At 45.2% G+C, this 26,273-nt stretch overlaps 2 protein-coding genes and 1 non-coding gene across 10 annotated transcripts in view; 1 reads left to right on the top strand and 2 right to left on the bottom strand.

Annotated features, from left to right (window-relative positions):
* Nsd2 (nuclear receptor binding SET domain protein 2) overlaps nucleotides 1–20,486 on the top strand; it is a 77,291-nt gene extending 56,805 nt beyond the window's left edge. For 4 of the 7 annotated variants that reach the window (XM_006503659.4, XM_006503660.4, XM_006503658.4 and 1 more), the window contains 13 exons: nucleotides 1,578–1,709; nucleotides 2,572–2,695; nucleotides 3,507–3,707; nucleotides 4,508–4,687; nucleotides 5,047–5,203; nucleotides 5,319–5,524; nucleotides 7,507–7,610; nucleotides 7,902–8,171; nucleotides 9,772–9,888; nucleotides 14,026–14,167; nucleotides 14,460–14,566; nucleotides 15,925–16,129; nucleotides 17,426–20,258. In XM_006503659.4, coding sequence (XP_006503722.1) covers nucleotides 1,578–1,709; nucleotides 2,572–2,695; nucleotides 3,507–3,707; nucleotides 4,508–4,687; nucleotides 5,047–5,203; nucleotides 5,319–5,524; nucleotides 7,507–7,610; nucleotides 7,902–8,171; nucleotides 9,772–9,888; nucleotides 14,026–14,167; nucleotides 14,460–14,566; nucleotides 15,925–16,129; nucleotides 17,426–17,697 — 2,217 coding nt within the window. In that variant the 3' untranslated portion in view covers nucleotides 17,698–20,258. Of the gene's footprint in view, nucleotides 1–1,577; nucleotides 1,710–2,571; nucleotides 2,696–3,506; nucleotides 3,708–4,507; nucleotides 4,688–5,046; nucleotides 5,204–5,318; nucleotides 5,525–7,506; nucleotides 7,611–7,901; nucleotides 8,172–9,771; nucleotides 9,889–14,025; nucleotides 14,168–14,459; nucleotides 14,567–15,924; nucleotides 16,130–17,425 lie in introns of all 7 variants that reach the window. The other 3 variants (NM_001081102.2, NM_175231.2, XM_017320590.2) reach the window with 2 other exon arrangements.
* Nucleotides 20,436–26,273, bottom strand: part of Nelfa (negative elongation factor complex member A, Whsc2) — a 38,386-nt gene continuing 32,548 nt past the window's right edge. Inside the window, exons 4-11 of one of the 2 annotated variants that reach the window (NM_011914.3) lie at nucleotides 25,891–25,980; nucleotides 24,265–24,395; nucleotides 24,108–24,177; nucleotides 23,711–23,799; nucleotides 22,933–23,044; nucleotides 21,802–22,073; nucleotides 21,532–21,631; nucleotides 20,436–21,429 (exon numbers count right to left, since the gene is read on the bottom strand). In NM_011914.3, coding sequence (NP_036044.1) covers nucleotides 21,245–21,429; nucleotides 21,532–21,631; nucleotides 21,802–22,073; nucleotides 22,933–23,044; nucleotides 23,711–23,799; nucleotides 24,108–24,177; nucleotides 24,265–24,395; nucleotides 25,891–25,980 — 1,049 coding nt within the window. In that variant the 3' untranslated portion in view covers nucleotides 20,436–21,244. The remainder of the gene's footprint in view (nucleotides 21,430–21,531; nucleotides 21,632–21,801; nucleotides 22,074–22,932; nucleotides 23,045–23,710; nucleotides 23,800–24,107; nucleotides 24,178–24,264; nucleotides 24,396–25,890; nucleotides 25,981–26,273) is intronic. The other variant, XM_030254497.1, reaches the window with a different exon arrangement.
* Mir7024 (microRNA 7024) lies at nucleotides 21,430–21,491 on the bottom strand. The gene has a single exon (NR_105991.1). It is a non-coding gene; the product is annotated as a microRNA 7024 (primary transcript).

The following is a 26,273-nucleotide window of genomic DNA, read 5'->3' on the forward strand; positions in this document are numbered from 1 at the left end:
CTGCTCTCTGAGCCAGGGCAAGATTTGTGGCCATTGATTCCTAAGGCCCTGGGCTTCCCTGGTACTTACTCCTGTCTCATCTCAGAAGTGCTCAGACCCCCACCTGTGACCCTCATATCTGATGGACGTATTAAATTTGGAGTTTGAACTCAGAGCATTTCGCGTTGCCTCTTTCTGGATGTTGATGTTAAAGAAGTGGGAGGTGAGCTGATGGGAGAGGGATTGGTAGTGGGCCCTGTAGTTCCAACTAGCGAGCCCTCCTGGTGACAGACCTTATGATGTGACATTAATCTAGTGTTCCTCATGCTATTCCCATCTTCCTGCAAAAGGTGAGAAAATACATTGAAAGGCCTGTTTTTAATTCCTTCATTACATTCTTGTTGCTATCTGTGTCTAGTGAGACCAGAATTGGACCACACAAAGGCTGCCCCTTGCTCCAGTGGCCCCTGAGAGCCACAGGAGTCCTTGGCAATTTATGCCACTTTAACATTGAGTTCAAATCAGAAAAAAAAAAATGCATGTTTTTTTCTCTCATTGCTCCCAATAATGTCAATGAGATAAGGGGGAGGCCCCTCAGTAAGGCTGTAGATCAATGGGCCGGAGGCCCTGGTGAGTTCATTTTTGTTTTTTAATGTGGCCTAATTACACTGTCTAGCTTTGTGTTCACTGGCAAATAGCAAGCCTGTAACATAATTACTTGTGATTTTTTTTTTTTAGGTAAACATGAAACATAGTTAATAGGTTTTTTGCTTTGTTTTATCTCCAAGATCCAATTTTCAACACTTTTTAAGATAAAGAAAAAAAAATTAAGTACTTCCATTGGATAGATGAAAGGGTTTTCTATTTTACACATCTGATCATTAGTTGGTAGTACTTGTCAAGCGAGCACGGGATGATTTGTGCAGCACGGGTGAGATTGTAGTTGAATCCTAATTTCTGTTTAGTGGAGGGGAACCAGGAAAATGGGTGCATTTCTTCCAAATCTTTTCCTTAGGTTCAAGTGTTAAAGAAGGCAGAAATTATTTCTTGCCTTTCTGTGGGGCAGAGCAGATGAGTTGGGTGGGATGTTAGATTTTGAGAAGAGAGACAAGGCAATCAGGCTGCAGTGTGTGTCAGTGACTTTCCTGACTCTTGAATCAGTTCCAGGGAGCAACATGCTTCTGGGGGGACACAGTGTCCTCAGTAGAGTGAGAAACAGCTACTGTGAGGGTTTTTTTTTTTTTTCCAACTTCACATTTTTTTTTAATTCATGCGGTATTTGGGTCTGAACACATTGGGTAACTAAGAAAGGACAAGAATATTCCAGAAATCAGTTGACTTAGAAGAGAGATAATTGGATTTTCATAAGTTGCTTCATTTAAAGGACTATGTCTTATATACATATGTATATTAAATACTGAGTAGAATAAAGTCCACTTCTGAAGTTCTCTATGCAGCATTTTACAAGTTTTATTAATTCCAAAGCCAGTGATGGTGTATATCACTGGGTGATAGGGCAAGAAGTGGGCCGTGTCCAAAGGATGTGGCCACCTGTTTTCTGTGGCTAGTGAACTGTTGTCCACCTCCTTCATCTCCAGGTCTCAGACAGCCCAGGAGATGAACCATCAGAGTCTCCATATGAAAGTGCAGATGAAACACAGACTGAAGCATCCGTCTCATCTAAAAAATCTGAAAGAGGAATGGCTGCCAAAAAGGAGTACGTGTGTCAGGTGAGGGGTAGACAGTGTCTGATGTATTGGTGAGGGTGTCTCATGAAGTCCTAGGACAGCAGAGTGAGTTTTCAGCATCTTCCTCTTTGCCCCATTACTACTCACGGATACCTCTTTGGAAGGGTTAGACTGTCAGCAGAATTCTGGTATTAAGTTGCCTAAGTTAACATTCATTCTTAGGTGGGTGGGATGTGTTTCGTGTGTGTGTGTGTGTGTGTGTGTGTGTGTGTGTGTGTGTGTTTAAAATAGTACTAGGAAGTATGTGCTATAAGAAGTAAAGTGCTAGAGTCATATGGTGCCTTTTCTGTCTGCTTCATTGGGATTGGGTAGGCCAGTCATGGGTCTGGATGTAACTAGATCCATTCCTACAGAGGTAAGGCCTGGGTCAGTGTCCTACCTGTGCTGGATTATAGGTTGGAGATCTTAAGGAAGCTACTCACTTTTCTGTGCCTTAGTCTGTCACCATTGTGAGGTATGGTCAGTGTCAGTATCCATGTGGGGCTGCTGATTGGTCCATAGTTGGAAATGCTTGAAAGTCAGCTCTGTTGTCTCCATCTGTGGAAGGTGGCGTTTATGATGAAAATATGCCATGGGTCTTAGGTTTTTGTTTTGTTTTTGACATTCACATCTAAGCTGAAAACCTGAATATATCTTTCTGTGTTTTGGGCTTTTGTTTCCTTAGCCCTTGCTGAGGGACTAACACTGTGTAACTTAACCTAGTCTTTGGTTGGGATCCTGCTAGGTATTTCACTCTTTGGTTATGTTCATTTGCATGCCAAAGATGGAATCAAATTGTCCCCTATAGTGCAGAGAGTCCCGAAAGGACTCTTTGACTGTTCATGCTGCCCTTTGTTTCCCACAGCTGTGTGAGAAGACAGGCAGTCTCTTACTGTGTGAGGGCCCCTGTTGTGGAGCATTCCACCTAGCCTGCCTTGGACTTTCCCGAAGACCGGAAGGAAGATTCACCTGCACCGAATGTGCCTCAGGTAAGTCCCAGCTTCTGAGGCTGGGGGTTTATGTGTGGTTGTCAGTGCTGCTTGTCCCAGTCTTCTGTGCTTTCTCTAGTGGCAAATCCCACACATACTGGCTCAAAGGTGTATGTTGCTGCTCTTTCACTGTACTGTATTAACTTGAATGACAGTATCCATGGGCAAAGTAGTTCAGGATACAGTGACTACTAGAATGAGGAAATAAAAGGCTATGTACTTTTCCAAACCCTTTTGTGGGGCTACTGAGCCTTGCTCTATAGTTGTTGGGCATTGCACCTCCAAACAATTGTGCTAACTAGTAGACAGTTACAGAACACTAAATTTGTAGAATTCTAAGTTCTTTACAAAGACTCCATGTAATTCAGCTTATTTTCAGCAAGAAGTTAACCGAGGGGTTTATTACCACTCTAAGTGCCTCAGGAATCCTCATAAAGTCTAGGATCACAGTGAGAAGAAGACTGGTTGCACGGTGGCCCCTGCTCCCTCCTGACTAGTCCCAAGAAGGGTCAGGCTGTCTAGGCAGCCTGGCAGCTGTAGCAAACTTCAGATTCTAGTCTTCCTCCAGCCACAGCAAGTCTTGGCTGCGTTGGCGAGTGGGCCAGGAAGGAGAAAGTGAAGCTGGAGATTATATGACAGTGAACTCTGATGACTGGGGTTTTCCTGAAGAAGGCTTAGACTAGTCATCAAGGTTGGAAACAGCTAGAAGCTTTAGCAACACAGGCTGCTCCAAAGTAGCTGCCTTGTGCTAGTTGCTCAGAACTGCAATTTAATTCTCTGTACCTTTCTCTTTTCTTTGACCACTTGTTAGGGATTCACTCATGCTTCGTATGTAAAGAAAGCAAGATGGAGGTGAAACGTTGTGTGGTAAATCAGTGTGGAAAGTTTTACCATGAAGCCTGTGTAAAAAAATACCCTCTCACTGTGTTTGAGAGCCGAGGCTTCCGCTGTCCTCTCCATAGCTGTATGAGCTGCCATGCCTCCAACCCTTCAAATCCACGGCCATCAAAAGGTACAGATAGATTTGCTCTTACAACGTGGGTGTGGGTATACTGGCAATGTAAGCAGGCTCATGGATGCCCAACAAGTGTCATCAGAGGTTATGAACTGTAGCGGTCTCTAATACCTCCCATATTTCTGCTGACTCATCATAAGATGATTTAAGTGTTGTTGTTTTTTTTTTCCTGTAACTTAAGACCTGTTTCTATTCCATTCTTCCCATATCTGTTAGCACACCCAAATGTTTGATTTCCAACAAAGCATGCTACCTGAACTATCTCTGGATTCTGTTTGCTCATTTTTAAAGGCACTTCAAATATAAGGGAAACCTTTATTTGTAATACAAGAGGTAGAACCCTAGGCCTCACATACAGGCAAGTGCTTCACCACTGAGCTTCATCCTCAGTTGGGAAATATTTTAAAGTTAAGTTATACACGTGAAAGATGAGGGTGGTTGTGTGGGATTGGAGAAGGTAGTCTTGTCCTTGTCACAGGGCTTCTCTGCCAAGATACATTTAGCAATAAATATATTAGGGAAAAAATGCTGTCAATATCTAGTAGGTAGGGTACCCAGAAGAGGCTCTCACAAATCCCAAATGACAGCAGCACTAGGTTAAGAAATGCTGGTTGACCATGCTTTAGAATGTGATATTTAAATGGTGTCTGCTTTTTTCAAACTTTGCCTTCATGCAAGGTATTGTTATTAAATAGGTCCAGAGTCTTCCATCTTACATTTTCTAATTTTCTGAGGCGTTGTGATGTTGGTCATGGAGTCAAGAGTATTTGTGGTCCTCAGGGTATTATTTCTTTTAGGTAAAATGATGCGATGTGTCCGATGCCCCGTTGCCTATCATGGAGGGGATGCCTGTCTGGCAGCAGGATGTTCGGTGATTGCTTCTAACAGCATAATCTGCACAGGCCACTTCACTGCCCGGAAGGGGAAGCGGCACCATACCCATGTCAATGTGAGCTGGTGCTTTGTGTGCTCCAAAGGTAAGGATGGGTTCTGCTCTGTGTGCTGTTCTACACGTAGCTGAAGGTATAACCTCAGTCCTCTGAAGTAAAAGAGTCACATAGACTTCAGGAAGATGACTTTGGTAAAGTGATGCCATTGAGTGTTGACTCACGGTTGATATACTGACACTTGTGCTTCTGTTGGGTTTGTGGCAGTTACAGGCTGAGGGACAGGGCCTAGCCAGGCAGTGGTGGTGCATGCCTTTGATCCCTGTACTCAGCAGCCCAGGCAGAGGCAGGCAGATGCACAGGAAAACCCTGCCTGGAAAAAACAAGGAAAAAAAAGGCCTAATTTGAGCTGGAGAGACAAGCTCAGGCTGGCCTGTTCTCTCTTTTAGGGGGAAGCCTTCTGTGCTGTGAGGCCTGCCCAGCAGCCTTTCACCCCGATTGTCTAAACATCGAGATGCCCGATGGTAGCTGGTTCTGCAACGATTGCCGGGCTGGAAAGAAGCTCCACTTTCAAGACATCATCTGGGTCAAACTTGGTAACTACAGGTATGCAGTACAAGCCTTCTTGTTCAAATGTGTTTGTTCTACTTTATAGTAATAAGTATTGAAAATTTTGTCACTCTGAAGAATATGTGAATCCTGTTTTTAATATTTATAATAGATGGTGGCCGGCAGAAGTTTGCCATCCCAAAAATGTTCCCCCAAATATTCAGAAAATGAAGCACGAGATTGGAGAATTCCCTGTATTTTTCTTTGGGTCTAAAGATTATTACTGGACGCATCAGGCACGAGTGTTCCCATACATGGAGGGGGACCGGGGCAGCCGCTACCAGGGGGTCAGAGGGATCGGAAGAGTCTTCAAGAACGGTACGGAGATTTCCCAATGGAGCATAGATGGCACTCTCTTATGGCTTGTTAATCCTAACTTCTGTTCTTTTGAAATTTGCTATTTTAAAAAATTCTTGGACTAAATATTTTATCTCTACCTTTATACTAGAAAAAAAGAAGGTTTGTAGGCTGACGTATTTATTTAAGTATACTTAAGCTTTTAACTTTTACAGTATTAGCTTGTAGTTAATTTTATTAAATGGCATAATAATTATTTATTTTTGTTTTGAGACAAGGTTTCTTTGTGTACTCCTTGCTACCCTAGAACTCATTTTGTAGACCAGGCTGGCCTTGAACTCGCAGAGATCCACTTGCCTCTGCCTCCTGAGTACTGGGATTAAAGGCGTGCGCCACCACTGCCTGGCATAAAAGCTCTTACACGTGTTCGCGACCGGCCAGGAAGAACGCAGCAAACCGGAATCTTCTGCGGCAAAGCTTTATTGCTTACATCTTCAGGAGCCAGAGCGCAAGAGCGCAAGAGTGCAAGCGCTTTATTGCTTACATCTTTAGGAGCAAGAGAGCAAGAGCTTTATTGCTTACATCTTTAGGAGCCAGAGCGCAAGAGAGAGAGCAAGAGAGAGAATGGCGAAACCCCGTCCCTTTTAAAGGAGAATTATTCTCTGCCTTTGGACGTATTACTCCCTGATTGGCTGCAGCCCATCGGCCGAGTTGTCGTCACGGGGAAGGCAGAGCACATGGGGTGGAGAACTACCCTTGGCACATGCGCAGATTATTTGTTTACCACTTAAAACACAGGATGTCAGAGCCATCTTGTAACGGCGAATGTGAGGGCGGCTTCCTACAAAAAGCTTTTTAGAAGATACTATCTTTAGCACTAATTACAGACATTTTCCATAGCCAGCCTTTGTGTGGCATCTCTGGAGATGATTTCCCATGGTTAGACCTCAGCTGCTAATTCATTCCAATTCAGAAGACATAGTGGGACCTTGGGTGCCTTACACAGTGTCAGGGTAGGCAGATTGACAGGTACGCTGTGTCTGATTCTACAGTCTGTGAGACAAGAGTATAGAAAGTATGGTTAAGCCAGATTATGGCTTGGGCAGGAAGGAATCAGGAGATTAGAGGCGTGACATTGCACAGGAAGAGTCAGCATTTTCTCTAGGTGCAGACTGAGTGTGAATCGTATGAAAAGCTTAGAGTGCGCCCATGAGTCATGCAGGGAGAACTAAAGTTATGTCACTGCTGATGGGATTTGCCATGTTAGATAAAGATTTGTGTCTTGAGAGCTGTTGGTTCCTTGCTTGCAGCTGAGAGTTTATCAGGCATCAAACAGCAGTAACCTGTTCTCTTTCCCTGATACCTCAACATTTGGGAGCTTCATGGAGTCTTAGTAATAATGGATAGCTATAGAAAGACTCTTGAAAATCATCGGGAAGGAGAGATCTGGTAGAGACAGAGACAACCCAGTGAGTTTAATACGGTTTCAAATGGTGAGAGTGGGATTCCAGGCTTCTGACTCCTGATAATGGCCTGCTATTGGGCCCACTAATGACAGATCAGCAGCTGTCAGCTTAGCCCATCCAATGACCAGGCCTCAAATTGACATTGACATTCTGTGAGCTTTGGGTGTTGATGTAATCTTTGCTGATCTGAACTAGAGCTTCTTGTCAAAGCGTTGCTGATCTGAACTAGAGCTTCTTGTCAAAGCGTGTTCGCTTTCAAAGAGAATGGAAGTTCACTTTTTTTCTTAGTACACTCTGTCCCAAGCACCAGCACTGCTGCCTTGTCCTTAGAGCTCAATACAGAGAACGGGTAGTGCCTGACAGAGCCAAAGCCGGAGCCCTGGTGCATAGTCACTAGGTACCTCACTTGCCTTTCCCAGTGTCTCATAGCCTATAGCTTACTAGAGACCAACAACAGTACTTAGCAATGACTGGACCACAAAAGATAGACGCAGTTATTTACTGAAATATGTGTCTTATATTCTGTTGACTTTTTAGCATTGCAAGAAGCTGAAGCTCGTTTTAATGAAGTCAAACTTCAGCGGGAAGCCCGAGAAACACAGGAGAGTGAGAGAAAGCCTCCACCATACAAGCATATCAAGGTGCCTGTCAGGAATGAGAGGGAGAGTGTGTGTGTGTGTGTGTGTGTGTGTGTGTGTGTGTGTGTGTGTGTGTTTTCTCAACAGAGCAGTGAACGTGGCATTTGGGCTGCTGACTTTTTATATCCAGGTTGTAGCTATTAGAAGGTCTGTCAGAAACTAAGTCTTTGAGTGCAATGATGGTTAGTAGGATGCATGTCTCCAAGTGGGTCCTTGAGGGGCAGTATGAGTGTGCAGCGTCCAGGGCTCTCTGTTTACAAAGTAGAGCCATGACATCTTGCTTTTCCCCTACAGGTGAATAAACCTTATGGTAAAGTCCAGATCTACACAGCTGACATTTCTGAAATCCCGAAGTGCAACTGTAAGCCCACAGATGAGAACCCCTGTGGCTCTGATTCAGAGTGTCTGAACAGGATGCTAATGTTTGAGTGCCACCCGCAGGTGTGTCCTGCAGGGGAATACTGCCAGAACCAGTGTTTCACTAAGCGCCAGTACCCTGAGACCAAGATCATCAAGACAGATGGCAAAGGGTGGGGCCTGGTTGCCAAAAGGGACATCAGAAAAGTATGTAATGTGTCGTCTTCTTCTTGTAGTGTGTAGTGATTCTTAATTGTGTGTGTACTAGACTGTATGTGGATGTGCATGTGCTGTGGCGCGTGTGTGTGTGTGTGTGTGTGTGTGTGTGTGTGTGTGTGTGTGTGTGTGTGTGTATGATGAGAGGACAGTGTTTGGGAGTCAGTTTTCTCCTTCCAGTTGGGTCCCAGGGATTGAACTCAGGTCCATCCTCAGGCTTGGTGGCAAGGTCTTTACCTACTGGATCATCCCACTAGCCCTCCCTTCCCCCCACAAGAATTAATGGCCCACTGCTTATTGTGTGTGTGGGGGGGTTGTTTTGCATTTATATAAAATATTTTAAAATAGTATTCAGATTGAATTATTATAGTTAAAAGTTGTAAGCCAAGTATGATGGTACATACCTGGTATGTGGCAAAGACTGGCAAATGTTTCTTGAGTTCAAGGCCAGTATAGTCTACGTCATGAGTTCCAGGCCAGGCAGGGCTACACAGTGGAGACACCCCACCCCCCAAAAAGAAAAAAAAAAACAACAAAAGTTTTAAAACATTACATAGCTGCTATCAGAGTTAATACTAATAAACTTCCTTGAAGCATGTCTTTGGTCAAAATTATAGTGCTTTCCTCTTAGGAAAAAAGAGACTGTGAAATGCTTTTCTTTAGACTGGCAGTTAGATGCTCAGGCATTCCTGCAGGAGCTAAGGAGGCATTACTATTTGACATTTTCTCAGCATAATCCAGTATGAATTAGATAAATGAAAAATTCATTGGCAAGACTGGAAAGATGTCTCAGTGTCTAAGAGTAAGTACTTGTTGTTCCTTTAGAAGGACCTGAGTTCTGTTCCCAGCACCAACATGGTGACTCACAGTCATTTATAACTCTAGTTCCAGGGAATCTACTGTCCTCTTCTGGCCTCTAAGGTACCAAGCACATGAGGTGTACAGACATATATTCAGGCAAAACACCTTTATACATAAAAATAAGTAAACTCCTTGGTGAGAGAGACTTACTAACTTCTGCTAACCCTGTTTCTGCTATCAGATTCATTTGCAATATATCCCCATCATAGAGACACAAGTGGAATTGTTGTTTACCTTGTCACAGACTGGCCCTGAAGTGCTTTTTCATGACCTAGGGACCAGTAGTTTCAAACTCAAGGTCCATGACCAGAGTAGGTTCAGCATGGATAATGCATAAGCTGTGTTACTAGTGTCAGCCGTGTATTTTTTTAAATGACTGCGTAGATGTACCCTTCTCTAGCCTTCTTTGGTTGCTTCATGTAGTCTTGCTGTAGAACCTGCCTGTCAAGTTCTTTATAACCTCTTTCCTTTTGGGGGAATCCGTGTGTAATAATTATTTACATGGATCATATATGTGCCTAAGAGGAAGACATTGAAGAAAGCAATATGAAATGTTGCTACTCTGAGAATAAATACCATGATATGCTTGCCACTGGCAATCTTTATTTATAAGCTACCTATGAGATCACTTAACGCGTTACCCTAGACTGATTGAGTGTAATGGTGTCCTGTATCCTGATTCTGAGAATGGTCAGTATGTACTCAGTCATTATATTCTTCTGGTTTCCAGGGAGAATTTGTTAATGAGTATGTTGGTGAGCTGATTGATGAAGAGGAGTGTATGGCAAGAATCAAATATGCACATGAGAATGACATCACTCACTTCTACATGCTCACCATAGACAAGGTAATGGTCCTGGGAAGCCTGTGTTTGCTGTTCATTCCTGAAGTCTTGAACATGGACTGGGAGAAAAATGGGGCTCTGTTTCAAAGACAAGACTAATAATAATTAATATCTTGAAAACAAGATAGAAAATGGCTATTGAGCAGGCATTTTGAATAGAGCATAGCAAACAGATTCTGCTCTCTGGGGATAAAGGGCCCCTGTAGAAATAGGAATGGCTCCAAGAACATCAGCCAATGATCCCATTTGGAAACTTGACCATTCTTAAACTCCATTCGCTGTAGACTGTGGTGTTTGGACCGTTTAGTGAGGTCAGTGTCAGAGAGACAAGAGGGTTTAAAAAAAAAAAAAAGACTTAGGGGATACTGAAGCCAAGTACAGTGCATGCCTATCTACAATCCCAGCCTTTGGGACAGTAAGGCAGCAGGATCTTGAGATGGAGGTCACTCGTCTCAAAAAACTGAGGGGTAGAGGGGAAGGAGGGAAAATGAGTGAGCGAGCCTGTGCACAGGGGTGGAACAAGATGTTAGCAGCTAGCCCTGAAGGGTGGTGGTGGTGGTGGTGGTGGTGGTGAGGGTGGTGGTGGTGAGGGTGGTGTGTGTGTGTGTGTGTGTGTGTGTGTGTGTGTGTGTGTACATACATTGTAAAACAGGAGATAGTGAATATGGCAAAATACTAACTTATACAGGTAATGTGCATTGTGCTTTCTCATTTTCCTGTGGCTTTATTTCTGTTTTTGTTTTTTGTTTTGTTCTGTGTTTTGAATTAAAATAATTGTTTACAAAAGGTGTAGAGCCTAGAGCTCTAGAGCTGAGTAGCATGTCCTCTTTCAGGCTCTGCCATGATACAAGATTAAAAAGATAAACTGATTAGGTTCATGGAAGGCCTTCTGTAGGAGGTCATTCTAGTTTGTTGGGAAAGCTAGCAAGCTAGGATTCTGGAGGCCAAAAAACAGAAAGCAAGAGTCAGCACTGTGAGGGAGAGTGCTTGACTGACTGCTCCAGGGATGCTCCTGCACCCTGTGTGGGGATAGCTCAGCTCCCCTGCTCAGCTCCGCCTTCCCTCATTTTATAGCTGTGCATTCAAAACTAAGACTTTCACAATCGTGCCTGCCCTGGAGAAGGCTCAGGCTTAGAAAAGCCACCGACATCACCCACTTAAGAAGAAGAAGAAGCAGCTTAGAACAACATTTGAAAGAAAAGAACAAAACTCAGTGAGACCAGAGGAGGTAGAAGAATCTGATTGCCAGACTTTCTGTATTGTTAGATTCAAATGTCGTTTTCAGTCAAAAATCCTAAGTCCTACAAAGAACAGAAAAGAATGTTCCATTCAGAGCAATAATTAAACCAATTTTAACTTTTTTAAAAGAAAGATTTATTTATTTTATGTATATGAGTGCTCTATCTGCATGTACACCTGTGTGCCAGAAGAGGGCATCACATGAGCCACCATGTTGGTTGTTGAAAATTGAACTTAAGACCTCTGGAAGAGCAGTCAGTGTTCTTAAACAGTCCCTAAGTTTAGCTCTTAAAAAGACCTCTTAGATCTCTAGACAAAAAAAGAAACAACTTTTAAAGTATTTAAACTTTTTAAGTATTGGAGAATCAAACTCTTAAATCCTACAAATTCTACGATCTACCACTGAACTACACCCCGATCCCTGATTTGAACTAGCTTTATAGCCCAAGCTGGCCTTGAACTTGGAATCCTCCTGCCTCAGTCCAACTAGTGTGGAAATTACAGACACAGGCTACTATGCCTGGTCTAAAACCATAATTTGAAAGATGATTAAAGCACTCAAAGGGCTGGGCATGATAACCCATGCCTATTATAGTCTGAGCATTTGAGAAGAAGGTGTTCTCTCTGGAGTAGGTAAATAGCAAAGAGTTAAAAGGGTGCCCCTATAAATATATTCTATTAGTTATACACATAAAAATGGTTAAGATGTGGCTGGGCATATGGCTTAGTGGTAGAGTCTCCAGCCACCCACACCCACCCACACATCCATACATCCCCACTCACCCACCCACAGAGAGAGAGAGAGAGAGAGAGAGAGAGAGAGAGAGAGAGAGAGAGAGAGAGAATGAATGAATGAATGAATGAATAAATATCCCAGTAAGCTTTCATTTAAAAAAGCTGAGCATGGTAGCGTATTCTTACAATCCCAATGCAAGGAAGATAGAGACAGAAGGATCCTTAGGTTGCTAACCAACCTAGTATAATTGGTGCCAACCTAGTATAATTGGTGAACCACAGACTCCAGTGAAAGAGGCTATCTCAAAAAGCAGTAGTGATTGTGTAGAAACAAGATGGCTCATTGGTTAAAGGTGCTTTGCTGAAAGCCTGAAGACCTGAGTTTAATTCCAAGGACCCATGTGGTGGAAGAGTATCAACTCAGTAAAGTTGCCCTCTAGCCTCCATACCAGTACCATGGCACACACGCATGCTCACATGAACACACAAACAAGGAAATAAATAGATAGTAAAGAGAAAAACAAGACAGCCTTTGAGAAATAGCACCCAGGCTTGAACTGGCCTCTGAATGCATGTACACACATGTATACAAACCTTGATAGTTTTCTGAAGGACCTAAGTTCAGTTCATATGACCCATATCAGGCCCAACTGCTTGTAACTCCAGCATCAGATCTGACACCCTCTTCTGGCCTCTCTAAGTAACCACACTCATGTGACACCTATAGTCACAGAGACATACCAACACATAATAAGTCTTTTTAAAGAAAAATTCAGTTGGAGAGCTCTCAAGTAAGCTACCCTGGATTACATGGCACAATATCAAAAACCAGACTTACCTCATAGACAAGGTGGGAGCAGAGAACAGACCTCTAAGCAGTTGTCCCAGACATCACATACGTGTCTGTAGTCACATACTTGCATGCACTTTTTGAAACATGTATTTACTTTGTGTGTGTTTGTGCATTCTGTGGCATACTTGTAGAAGTCAGAGACAACTTTCAGAAGTCAGTTTACTTCTTCCAGGGTGTGTGGTCTGGGGTTCAAGCTCCCCCCAGCTATGGGGCTTGATGGCCGGAGCCATTTCACCAGCTGATAAGTATACAAATACAGCTAAGGTGTGATTTAGCAAGCTAGATTGTTCATCTGTCATCTCAAACTCACAGAGAACTGGCTAGGGTGTTAGCTTAGTATAGTAAGATGCTGGTCCCTGAGCTTCATGCTGATAATGTTTCTACTTTTATTCTCCTGGAGTGAATTCTGAGTTCTGGGCTGAAGTGATCTCCTTCCTTAGCATCTGAAGTACCTAGGACTATAGGCATGTCCACCAAGTTTCTCTTTCTATTCTCGTATCAACTGATGGGTGCAAACCTTGGAGGTTTCTTAAAGGACCCAAGTGTTTACTGCCAAGAGAAACCCCTAAGGTTAGCACCCATCAGGCGGCACAGGCAGTCTTCCCAAGCGTGTGCCACTCACAGTGCTCTGGGGTCCACAGGTGCAGCTAGGAATACTGTTGGCACAGATTCATCCCTACTCAGACATGGCTGACCTCATAACTAACCACTGTAGAGCAGAGAAACTACTGAGCTATGTATATGCTCTACAGGTTTTAGGGGAGAAGGTATATCTGTATACCCACCTGCCCATCTCCTGGTCTGGGCTGTGATTGGTGGTTCTTTTTTCTCTGTTGTACTTGGATTTCAGTGAGTTAGTTCCCAGTGCCTCTGTGTACTCACATTTGTGATTCTGCCCATTGCCATTTCAGAACTGTCAGCCTGTGCCTCTCCCTCTCGTGTCAGCACAGCATCAGCATCATGGACACAGCCCATTGTTCTAGCTGGTGGGAACTTGAGCTTGTTATGCTTGTGCCCGCCTTGCTCTTTAGGAGTTGATACCGCTTGCCTATTTGTAATGCAGTTTGCTGTTCCCTGGCAGTGCTGGTTTCCTACAGACTCTTGCTATCCTTCCCAGGTCTGTGACACTAGTATTTCTCCTAGCTTATTTGTTGCTGGGGGTGATGCTATAGGTACCAGCCCACTGTCCTCACCAGTGCTCACTTGGGTTCTCTTTGTGTTCTGGTTCTGAGCAAGAGATTCTGGACTGGTTGAACAACTCACACCACAAAGAATCCCTTTAAGATAAAATGTCATTGACTTTTTTCCTACAGGACCGCATAATTGATGCTGGCCCCAAAGGGAATTATTCACGATTCATGAACCATAGCTGCCAGCCCAATTGTGAGACCCTGAAGTGGACAGTGAATGGGGACACACGGGTTGGCCTGTTTGCTGTGTGTGACATTCCTGCAGGTACATCACTGGGGTCCTACAAGTGTCTAGTGCCATATGGATAGGCAGAGGCAACAGCTGGTATTTGCTGTGGCTGAGTTTGAAAATGTCTAGGATAAGAATTTGGAAGTTTTGTTTTGGATATCTGTTTTATGAAGCAAATTGATGAATCTCTGAGTTATGCCACTGTGTGCCTGAAAGGGGGGGGGGCACATTTTTTTGAAACTTAACTCTCAACTTTAGTATCCATTGCCTCAGGAGGACGTGGGCAGGGGGTTGGGGGGACTCTAACAAAGCATTGTGTCTCCTTTAGGTACAGAGCTGACTTTCAACTATAACCTTGATTGTTTGGGCAATGAAAAGACAGTCTGTCGGTGTGGAGCCTCCAACTGTAGTGGGTTCCTTGGAGACAGACCAAAGGTAAGGGCGTGACAGCTTCTTTCTGTGAAGCTGGTGCCATTGTGGCATCTGAGAAGACTGCTTTCTAGTAAGCAGCACCTCTTCCCAGTAGACTGTTGCTGTGACAAGGGCAGGATCCCTGCAGTGTGTGGGTTGGGATCAGTGAGGCCCTCTGTCACTGTAGGCTACTTGTTAAGAGTTCCTCACTGATACTTTCTGTGAGAATTATCCTAATGAAGCACCAACAGATGTGTGGCTTAAATATCAAGAACGTAGACTCAGTCTTGAACACAGGTAAGGTGAAATCAGAGTTATTGACAGGACCATGTTTGCTCAAAAGTTTCAAGAGTCTGTAAGGCCTCCTTCCCGCTCCTGTTGATGACTGGTGTTTCTTAGGTTGTGCAAGCCTTATCCTGGTGTTGCATTGCTTCACTTGAGGCTCCATGTGGTTGGTGTCTATCTTGACCATTGCCTCCACTGCCTTGCTACCTTTTTGTTGTTTGCATTGCTGTATGTAGGTCCCAGAGCCCATGCCTGCTAGGCAAGTGCTCTCCGGAGTTACAGCTTTTGGACACCAGTCCCTTTCAAGTTGATTGCAAGCCATGCTTACTTGATGTGCCAGTGTTGATTTTTATTGTATTTTTAAAATTTCTTTATTTTTTATATATGATGAGGACACTGTCACTGTCTTCAGACACACCAGAAGAGGGCATCGGATCCTATTACACATGGTGGTGAGCCACCATGTGGTTGCTAGGATTTGAATTCAGTCAGTGCTCTTAGCCACTGAGCCATCTCTTTAGCTCTTGTAACTTCATTCACAATGACTTCTAAAATTACGTTTCCAAGGTCCTTGGGAGAATATGAATTTTGGGGTACCCCTTACATGCAAAAGGCCAAGGCTATCATGGGCATCTCTACCCTGAGCTGTAGAATGAGCTCATCCTCTAGATATATTCTGAAGGACAGCTGCTTTGACACTGGGTTGCCCTTATCTGTGCTGCTTATAATTGAATTCTTAGCTAAGAGAAGTTCCTAACAGGTCAGTACTCTGACGTCTTTGTTAGCAGATCCCATGCATGACATTATTGAGCCTGTATATTGTGTCTTCTGTCTTAGCAGGAGTTGCTTAAGGTGTAGTGGATCATCCCCTTGGCCATGACCTTCTTCTCTGTGTAGGGAGTATACCCTTTTGTGGTGCTAGAAATGGAACCTACAGCCTTGAGCTACATTTCTAGCTCAGGCACCCTTATGTTGGAACACCCTAGGGATCTGTAATGTCCCTCTGGACCTTGCTTTTTGGGCATCTGTGTAGTTTGTCTTTTTATTACTGCTTCAGTTTGAATTTTATGAGAACTATGCTTAATTCTTAATTCTAGACATCAGCATCCCTTTCATCAGAGGAAAAGGGTAAAAAGGCCAAGAAGAAAACCAGAAGGCGCAGAGCCAAGGGTGAAGGAAAACGGCAGTCAGAGGATGAGTGCTTCCGCTGTGGTGATGGTGGGCAGCTGGTGCTGTGTGACCGCAAGTTCTGTACCAAGGCCTACCACCTATCCTGCCTCGGTTTGGGCAAGCGGCCCTTTGGTAGGTGTCCAGCACCCAGCCAGTTTCTGATGACTTACAGAGGGCTTGCCTGCTGTTCTTACTAGGACTTTCTTTACTGACTGGACCTTCCTTACCAGGTTGCAAATTCATGGGAAGGTCAGGTGGTAAATGTCTCCAGGCCAGGGGACCTGCTGAAGTCTAGGATGGGGTCAGGCAGTAGCTTTCTAAGCCCAGTGTAGAGTGGTCATTTCATTAGCACCAAGATCCAAAGTGGTATGCACCAGGCAGGACGATATTGGAAAAGACAGGTTCCACTGCAGCAGCCTCACTAAGACTAGTCTCAGTGACTGGAGGACCTGGTTGTTAGGCACCTCACCTAACTCCCTCTCAAGGACTTACAGGCACTGTCTGTCCCTAGAGATGACATTAGAGTTAGCAGGAATTGCTATTTAAGATGGAGCCACACAGATTTGGCTCTCTGGAAGACAATAGAATAGGCTTTGTGTCTTACTACCTCTACATCATACTCAAGAGATCATAGCATCGGGATGAAATACAAAGATTTCACTCAAAGACCAGAAATGGCTTTACATATCTGTAGTGGATTTGACAGCTATCCTTAATTCTAACAAAGAGCTTGAGAGATTTATATCTAAGCAGAAAACTGGTTCCTTATAGTAGGCAAAGCACAAGCCAGGCATAATGGCTTACAACTTTAATCTGACCACTTGGGAAGCAGAGGCTGGTGGATTTCTGAGTTCAAGACCAGCCTGCTCTAGGATATTCAGAGGTACACAAAGGAACCCTGTCTCAATTTTTAAAATGGGGAGGGGGCAGGTCAGGGCCACTGCCATCAGTAGACACCTGCTAGTGTTAGTGTGCTGTGTCTGGTGTGATGCTGCAGTTGGCAGGATGTATGCTGTAGTCCGCAGCACTTAGTACCTGCCTGGCCTTTGAGCACCAATTACAAGCTTCTCTCTGGCAACGGAAATGAAAAGCAGGCTCTTGTGTTAATTTGTATTTATTTGACTAGCCAAATAAAAAAGTGATTTTAAGTTAGGTATGCTGATATGTCCCAGTTGGCCCACCAACTCAAGGCTGAAGCAGGAGGATGGCTAGTTATAAAGATCCCGGTCACCTTGAGGAACATATTGAGATGGGTATCTCTTGTAAGAAAAATAAGACTATGGATGGATATCAGCTCAATGCTACAGCACATGCTTGTGGCCCTGGGTTCAGTCCCTAGTACCCCTCAAAAAACATTCTTCTCCACCCTGAATATACTGAAACTTTGAATCTGTTACTTCCATTTGCTGATAGTGTGCTTTATTGCAGGGAAGTGGGAATGTCCTTGGCATCACTGTGATGTATGTGGCAAACCTTCTACCTCATTTTGCCACCTCTGCCCCAACTCATTCTGTAAGGAACACCAAGATGGGACTGCTTTCCGTTCCACCCAGGATGGGCAGTCCTACTGCTGTGAGCATGACTTGAGGGCAGACTCTTCAAGTAGCACCAAGACTGAGAAACCCTTTCCAGAATCACTGAAGTCAAAAGGAAAGAGGAAGAAAAGGCGGTGCTGGCGAAGGGTCACAGATGGCAAATAGCGCTTGGTCAGATCCTGGGGTGGTGTGGGGCAGCCAGCCCTGCAGACAGTGGGAAGGCAAGCACGGCACCCACCCCAAGGACCCAGCTCCTAGCGCTGTGTATAGGCCTGCTTGGGTGGGAGGCAGCTCCTCCCACCACTGAGCCATCCTCAGCAGCTGCGCTGCGTCTGCACTGATGCCTGTCAGCTGCAGGCAGGCTTGGTGGGCCAGGATAAACAAGCCTTACTACACAGCGCCACCTCTACACTTGAATCTGAGACCCAGCGTCAAGGTGCCCTCCCATTTCTATTTTAGATTAAAGTTATGATTGAAGATTAACTGGCATGTGAAATGCTTTTATCTTACCTGAAACAAAGAATTTTCTAAAGGTCACCATTAGCTCTGTCCTGATGGTGCAGGCTTCTATTCACATACTGCCCACCTACTCAGGGCAGACTGGGCCTCCAGCCCTGGGCTCCTTCCGATCAGGATTGGTAATTCTTCTGTTTGAAATAGCCTATGTTCTTTGTATTAATGTGAATTTTTCCTCAAAGTGCTTTGTTTCCACTTTGAGTGGTTGTGGTGTTGTAAGATTCCTCTCGTGGCTTCCCTGTTTGTGGACATGACCAGTGACAGCAGTGTGGCCTGTGGAGCAGAGCAGCTGCCTTTGTTTTGCCTGTTTTTCTCTAATGTCTTCTGAAAACCTTGTACATTTTCGTCACTTGGTATGTTTCTGACATTTATTCCCAACATACTTTTGCTAAAACACATTACCAGCTAAACTGTATCTGAGTTGTCGGGCAGATATAAACTATTGAGCACAGAGGGAGGTAACCACAGTATCTGGGGTGGGGGTGGGGGGGTGGCACAAGGCAGCCTGAAACCTAGGCTAATGCTTTCTGTTTGGTGCATTTGTTTTTGGAGCCTAAAGCTGGTTGCCCGTTCTCTCTCCACCTGGTTTCATGGTGGTCAAGACTGATGGTATCTGTTTCCCTGTGAGATTTAAGTGATTTATTTTAAAGGTCCAGCTCAAGGACTACTAGACTGTCTGTCCTTTGGCTTGCTTCTGCCTTCCCAGGCCTTGGAGAGCTTGGGACACCAAGAAAGGAAACCTCATGCTTTCTTTCTATTGGGAGGGAAGGTGCACACAATGCATCAACAATGGATGGCTTTGGAAAAACCACAAAGTTAAACTAGCCATTAAGTCCCCAAGGTTTGCTACTCACTGCTGTCCTGCTGCTCTCTAGCCTTGTAGAACTGCAGTCTCCATTTGAACCAGGACTGAGTACTCTTAGTGGTCAGCATCAGTCATGACACCCGAAAGCCGAGCATGTCGTGAGCACTGATCAGAGACCACTCCTTTGGCACTTCTATAGTAGTCCCCCAAAAGTTGAAGCAGCTTTGCAGGCAGCCTGTTGCTTCCATAGGCACAGGCCTAGTTACCTCTGGAGACGCCTATTTGACTGGACAAGGTCAGGAACACTTTTCAGTTTAGAATTTAATCTGGCTCAAATTGCTCTATAAAAATACTAGACTAGTTCATAAAGTTCTGTTACTTATGGTCCCAATTTGAAAGGCTGATGTAGTGATAGGCCACATAGCCTCCTCACATGCACATGGCCCCCAGGCTCCATGGTGGGCCCATCTTGTCCCAAACCATCCTTTCCTACCAGCTGAGTAGCTTCTGCGGAAGAGAACAGCAGCAGAGCTGATTCTGCAGTACACTTTGGGAACAAATTAACTTTAAAAAAAAAACTTAAGTAAAATCTTGGGATTTTTGGTTCCAAATTATTTTATAGTCTTTCTGAAGGAAATGATTGTGGACATGTTAAGACAGTTTCCCCTTTCTAAAAGTATTAATGAATAATAACACTAACTCTAAAAACCAACCGAAGACCTATTTACAAATCTGGGGTGATTGGCCTTTCCAACAGGCCTAGGGCTGTGACTCTGGGTGTGATAGGTGTCCTGAATCTGACAGAGATGTTTCTTTCTGAATATCAACTCCAGTTTCTTCTTCCTTAATGTGACATAAACAAATGAAAACTGCCCATCTTCCATACTACTCAGGAGCCTTGGCATCCCAAACCAGGCAGGAGCTGCTCCCTAGTCAGCACACACCCGTGTGTATGCTTCTGCAGAGTGGCAGCAGCCCAGGATCCACAGCCAGTGTCCACAGTAGCACTGGCCTAGGAGAATGTGGAACCACAGCACTTCAGACCTAGGCACCTGTAGGGCAGTGCATCTGGCACGAGTGAGGAGGACCCAGGTGCCAGTTCCTAAGGAACAGCCTGGCACTAGTATGTAAGGACTCCTTGGGTCTCAGGCAGGCACACTCAGGTTGGCTTTTCTGAGGACTTCCAAGTGATACCTGATGATGTGTGACCTCCAGAGCTACCTAATTTTCAAGAGTTAAAGGAAAAAAATGTTTTAAAGTTAATGCAAACACCTGTCAGTTGCCAAATAACTTCAGCTGATAACTGTTAGAATAAAATGCTGTGTCCATGTGTATCATGGTGTCACTGTATCCTGTTGAGATGTGAAATGCCCTATCAGAAATTAAATAAGTTTAAATGTGCCAATTGGTGTCTAAACTTCATACAATATAAAGTCAGGTTCCTTTTAGGAATGCTGGGTGCTGTCACTAGGTCTGATAGTGAAGGCTTAAAAACTTGAAGTTTGGGGGGAGGGGGGAGTTAATACTGAAATATAGATGAGAATTACCAGTTGGGGAAGAATAGCATTTAAAGTGGAAAATCGTGTTTGGAAAACTGTAATGAGTATTTTTTTATTAAAAAACTTTAAAGGCCTTTTTCTTACACTTATTTAATATGTAACTGTGTCTGACTCCACAACTTCCTGGGTGCCCACAGTTGCTCTACCCATTTACCAACCTTTATTTTCAGGTAGCCTTACCTCCAACCCTGCCTCTCCTCTCCCAGGTTCTGACAGCTGTATATGCAGGGGTTTGGTCTCAGAGCAGGGAGTCAAGCTCGCCTGAAACACAGCTCTGTGGGCTTTCTTTAGAAAAACTAAACTTTAATACTCAGGTCATTTTACAATGAAAATAAGAACCCAGACACAGGTTTGAAATGTTTACAACTGTACAAAAGACATACAAATCCCTGGTAAATAGTGGCATCAAGGCTGGTCATAGCCCCCCTCACACCCTAGACTTTCCAGCTGTCACCTTTGGTCCCCTCAACCTCATGAGGGAGGGCATGCACAAGGAGAGAGAAAGAAAGCCCTCTCAGCCAGTACTTTTTTTTTTTTTTTAAAGAAGAAATAAAAAAGGTAAAAGTCGAACAGGCACTAAAATTTTGAAGTAACTTTTGGTTTGCATTCAAAACATAATATTGAATAAAAAAAAGTATCTTAATCACACAGAAAACTAACTCATTAGAATATAAAAAATAAGCCTAAACTCTCCAGAGAAATGGCTGGGCCCAGGAGCCTGTGGATCACAGGTGCTGGGTGGAGCACATCCTTCGGTATCTGCTCAGGTCACTCAGCACAACCAGCAAACCTTGTCCTCTGGTCTGATGAGGGTCAGCAGCAGAGATGGCACTTAGGACACATTGGTCATAGGCTTGTACTTCTTGAAGCGTGTCCACTGGCCTGTGGCGTAGTTCATCTCGAACACTGTGTCCACTAGCATGGTGGTACTGCCCTGGCCGTCTGCCTTGGGCAGATCCTCTGTGTGTTCACTGAGCTTGATCTGGATCACATCCCCCTGCTCCGGGCATGGGTTCTCTGTAGGGAGCAGGGACTGCTGGGCAGGTGCCTAGGGCCAAGCAACCCATCCCCCAACCCATGAGGGGCACCTCCCAAGCTTAGCATTAGCACAGACCGTACCTCGAGAGCCAGCCATGAAGCCCAGGATGAGGGCCTTCTCCGGCCGAGTGACCTTGTTTGCCGTCTTGAACATCTCCTGGGCAGCAAACATCTGTTCTCTCTGTGAAAAGATGATGTGGGTGCCTCTACCATTGGCCTGAACAAATGACTAACCCAAGCTTATGTCTGCCCCTGAAAGAATCATTCCTCTACAGAATAATACCCCTTGGCTGCAAACAGGCAAAGCTATGCTATCCATCTAATGGCCTTGGGCCCTGCCAGGGTACTTACAGTGAGGGACAGGTTCTTTTTAGGTTGCTGCTGAACAGGGGCTGGAGCCTGGGTCTGAGGGGCCACCATGGCCACTGGAGGTGTCTGAGCAGTAGGAGTGACAGCTGGGGGAGTAGTAGGTGTCAGAGGTGAGGTAGGTGCTGCAGGTGCTGGTGTAGCTGGGCTCAGGCCACTGTTATACATAGGTGCCCTTTGTTTAAACTGTGTTGGCAGTGTGGGACTTGGAGCGCTGGGTTCCTCAGGTGGCCGGCTGGCTTCCCGAGAGGGTGGAGCTGTAGGCAAAGCAGGTTTATTAAGAGTTGTCCAGGAAAGGGAGTCTTCACTAATCTACTTGGTCCCCAGGCTCCCTGCCCCAGGCACCATTTTCTGGAGAGGCAATAGGCTCAGCTCCACTTCTCCTGCCCCGACAACTACCCCATATCCACCTACTCTTGTCTTGTTCCATCACTGCTGCCCAGAAGCCCTTACTGACCTTCGTAGTCAGGGACATGAGCCCTGTGCACTACTATCCAGCAAGGCAGAGCCCATGTCCTCAGGCATTTCTAGACTTGTAGTTTAAGTTGTCTAAGGCTCTGGTTAGGTCCTGGTGTATGATGTTACCCATATATACCCTGATACTGGTTACAGGACGATGGGAAGCTGCTCCCCAAGCCTAGCACACTCTGCCTCAGCAAGGCTGCTGACCCTTACATGTCCTGAGGAAAACTGAACCCCCAACCTACAGAGCTGAGCCCAGTGGAGCCAACACCCTGAACAAATGACTAACCCAAGCTTATGTCTGCCCCTGAAAGAATCATTCCTCTACAGAATGCCTCATCTGGGAAGAGAAAATCCTTGGCTTCCCCTCCTAGCACCCCCACCCCCAAAGAACAGGGTGCCCAAAGTGGCAATCTTGGCAGCTACTTGTTCATTCAAATCAGGACTTCTGGCTTATTTCTTGGCCAGGAGATCCTTCTGTTGCCTGGGATCAGAAGACAATGGGACGGGTGCTTTGGTGCTGAGCAGTACCTGTGAGCTTCCCAGGTTGGTATACCAGGCTCCATCCAGGGGTCAAAAGTAACCCTGTAAGCCCAGGGCAAGTCCTTATGTGGGCTGAGGGAAAACGGATTCCGCATACTGCTGGGTACTCACCTGGGGGAGTCTCAGAGCTGGGGATGTAAGATGAGGCAGGTACCACACTGGGTGTAGAGGGCAGGTAACTTGTGGAGGGCAGTGTTGGCTCACTGTTCAGAGACCCAAGTTTCTGGAAGACAGAGACAATGGTTCCTCCAGGCAGAGGTAAGGGTTTCAGTACACCTTCCAGGGAGTAGCCTGGACAGCCTCATTCAGTCATTGCCCATCAACAGAGCAAGATGGCAAGTACTTCTATCCCCAGGGCCGGGATAGTGGCTTCTCTAACCATAAGCCCCTGATTTTAGTGATGCTGGACTTCAGACTTAAGCCACAGCCACCACCCTATGTTCCCAAACTGACATCTAGGGAAAATAGTTAAGCAATGCAAAGGGTACCGCAAAGAAAATGGGCTCAGAGATCATACCAAGAACGGCCACACTGCCTACGCACACACAACCTACGCACCTGGCTCTAACTACTCATTTCCACAGACCAACCCTGGGAAAGAGCTACTCTGGCTCAAACACCCTTCCCACATGCATGCCATGCCTGGTCTGCAGAGCACCTGGGCCTCAAGCAGGAACCATACCCACTGGACAGTGAGGAGCTTGAGGTAACAGTGGTATGGAGACACCACAGGCAGTAATCCTAGAATGAGGCAGGTATTTGTTCCAAACACGCAACCGATGCCCAAGTCAGGCTCTGGCTCCTTCAGCTACTAGCATACATACACGTTCATACATGCATACATATCTGCACACATGTACACACATACAGAACATATCTCAGTGGCTACCTGTGTGGATACCAGGCCAGCAGCATAGTCAGGGGTAGCGTTTTCAACAACCGTCTCTTCCTTGGTGGGCTTTTCTACCACTTCTGTGTCTGCCAATAAAGGAAGAGAAAAGGCTGGTTAGTGGCTCTGACCCAGCTCCAGTTCAAGTCACAAGTATTCTCTGTGAAGGCCAAATGCAAAATAGCACTATGCACTTAGGTCTCAGGGCAAGGAAATGATATTATAACCTGTAATCCTAGTAGTTGGAAAGCTACAAGCCCGAGGCCAGACTGGACCACAGTGTACAGACCTTGTCTCAAAAAGCCACATGCCCCCACTCTATACTGGCAGAAGCAACTACAGCACATTAGGCTGCACTGCCCCCGTCCTCCCTCCAAACCTTCAATGATCCACACACCTAAAGTCTTCCTCCTCCTCTTTGCCTCTCGTCCAGCACCAACTGTATTCAGCTCAGAAATATCCAGCAGCTGCCAAAATAAATACATGCCGCACTTTATTATAGAGCAAAGAATCAATGCTTAGCCTTGGCAGGATCATGAAAAGGGATGTCTCACCTTCACACCCCTTTCTTTCTGCAGTGGCGTCCTCGAAGGTGGTATTGGAGTCCGGTTCCCAGAAGGACTGAAGACGCTGGGTGTGGTGGGACTTCGGAAGGGGGCTTGCTTCGGAATGCCTTTGAGAGGGGCTACAGAAATGACACTAATATCAGTGATAATGTCTCTGGAGGGCCCCAGCAGCCTCTTGAGCAAGGCTGCCTCTGGGAAACCCCACAGAAAGTTAGTCTTCTACCACATTGTGGACTTTGCACATTTCATCCTGTGCTAAAAAGAACTCAAGGGGATGGAGCAATGGCTCTGTGGTTAAGAGCACTGGCTGTTCTTACAGAGGACCCAGGTTCAATTTCCAGCACCCACCGTTAGCTCCAGTCCCAGGGGATCTGATGCCCTCTTCTGTCATCCAGGAGTGCTGCACACACGTACACAGATATATATCCAGACAAAACAGCCATACACATACAATAAAATAATTCAAAAAACAAAAAAAAAAAAAAACCACTCAGGCTCTTTGTCAGCATCACTATGGTGAAGAACCATGAGTTCAGAACCTACAAGCCTAATGACATCCCTGAAGGTTGGGAAGACCCAGGCTTGACGCTCTAAAGGTGCACGACTCATCCTTTCTGAGTACGCTAGATAATAGATGCTAACAGCTCTCTAAGACAAATGAGACCTCCAGACTTTGCAGGACAAGAACTATCCAGATTTCAAGCTGCCCAGTAATAACACCCCAAACTAACATTTTTGCTAGGAAGAAAGCCAAAGATCTTGAACTAGGTGACCTTACAGTACCAAGCCTCTCAGAACAGTGACATTCCTTTTCTTTCTGTCCCTCAGGAGGGCCACCCAATGTCCTCAGAGGCAAAGAAAGCAAGGTGGAGCCTACACTACAGCAACAGGCCATACCAAAGGAAGAACCATGCCCTGTAGTAATAATGGGAGAATGGTCGGTCAGCCATACCAAGGCTTTGCACTAGTTATGTGCCAGCTTTGGAGTTTTGGGAACTTGGTATTCCAAGATGCAAGATGAACCAAGTGGGAGGACCAGGCAAGGCTTTCCCTTCATTCTAAAGCTATCTTGCCCACTGGGCCCTGAACATTGTTCTAGAGGAGTCCTCTCTTGTACCTGACACAAGTGCTAAGTGCACATAAACACAGGCACATGCAGAGCCAGACTACTGTGTGGCCCTCTAACTTGGAAACTTGCCCTGGGCACATGGCACCTGCCATAACTGTGACACTCAAGAGGGTAGCCACCGATAACAGAGGGGCTAAAGCAAATGTTGCCTTCTAGAAGCTCTGGCAACTACAAAGTAGCAAAAATTTCCCACTTAATTCTTAGCTTAATGTTAAATTATATAGGCAATGATATTATAAATATATAATGTACTATAAAAACAAATACCAGCTGCTTCAGCACACACAGCCTCCTTCCTTTCCCCAGGATAATGCACAGGGCCTTGCTTGTCCTCGCACAACTTCTCACGATAGAGCCGTGGGCCTCCCCTCTCAGGACTAATGTCCAAGTGCATTTTCTGGTGAGGAAAAATCCTACCTTTCAAGGCAAACCCTCCCGCCTGGCAGCAACGGCAGCACCACCCCCTGAGAGCACAGGAGCCTTACTTGTAGTGTCCATCTTTCGAAGCAGCCCCCGGCCCTTAGCGTGGAATGGGACCCCAGCACTTCTCTTCAGCTGCTGGGCTGTCTCGGTAGCTGTGAGAATAAAAGCCACAAGATCAGGGTCACTTAGAGCACAGGGCCTCTCAGCATATAAAGCAACTATAACAAGAAAGACTTTAAAAATACTCAAGGTAACTCCTTTATATAACCCAGCAGGAATGCACCCAGAAATGCTGAAGTTTATAGCTGATAATTCCTTCAAAAAACAAACAAGCCCCAAATAAAACACAAAAAGAAAGGAAGGACTGTTTCCTGGTATTTGTTTTTATAATACATTATATATTTATAATGTCATTGCCTATATAATTTAACATTAAGCTAAGAAT

The sequence above is a fragment of the Mus musculus genome, chromosome 5 (genome assembly GCF_000001635.26).
Source record: "Mus musculus strain C57BL/6J chromosome 5, GRCm38.p6 C57BL/6J".
Lineage (NCBI taxonomy): Eukaryota > Metazoa > Chordata > Mammalia > Rodentia > Muridae > Mus > Mus musculus.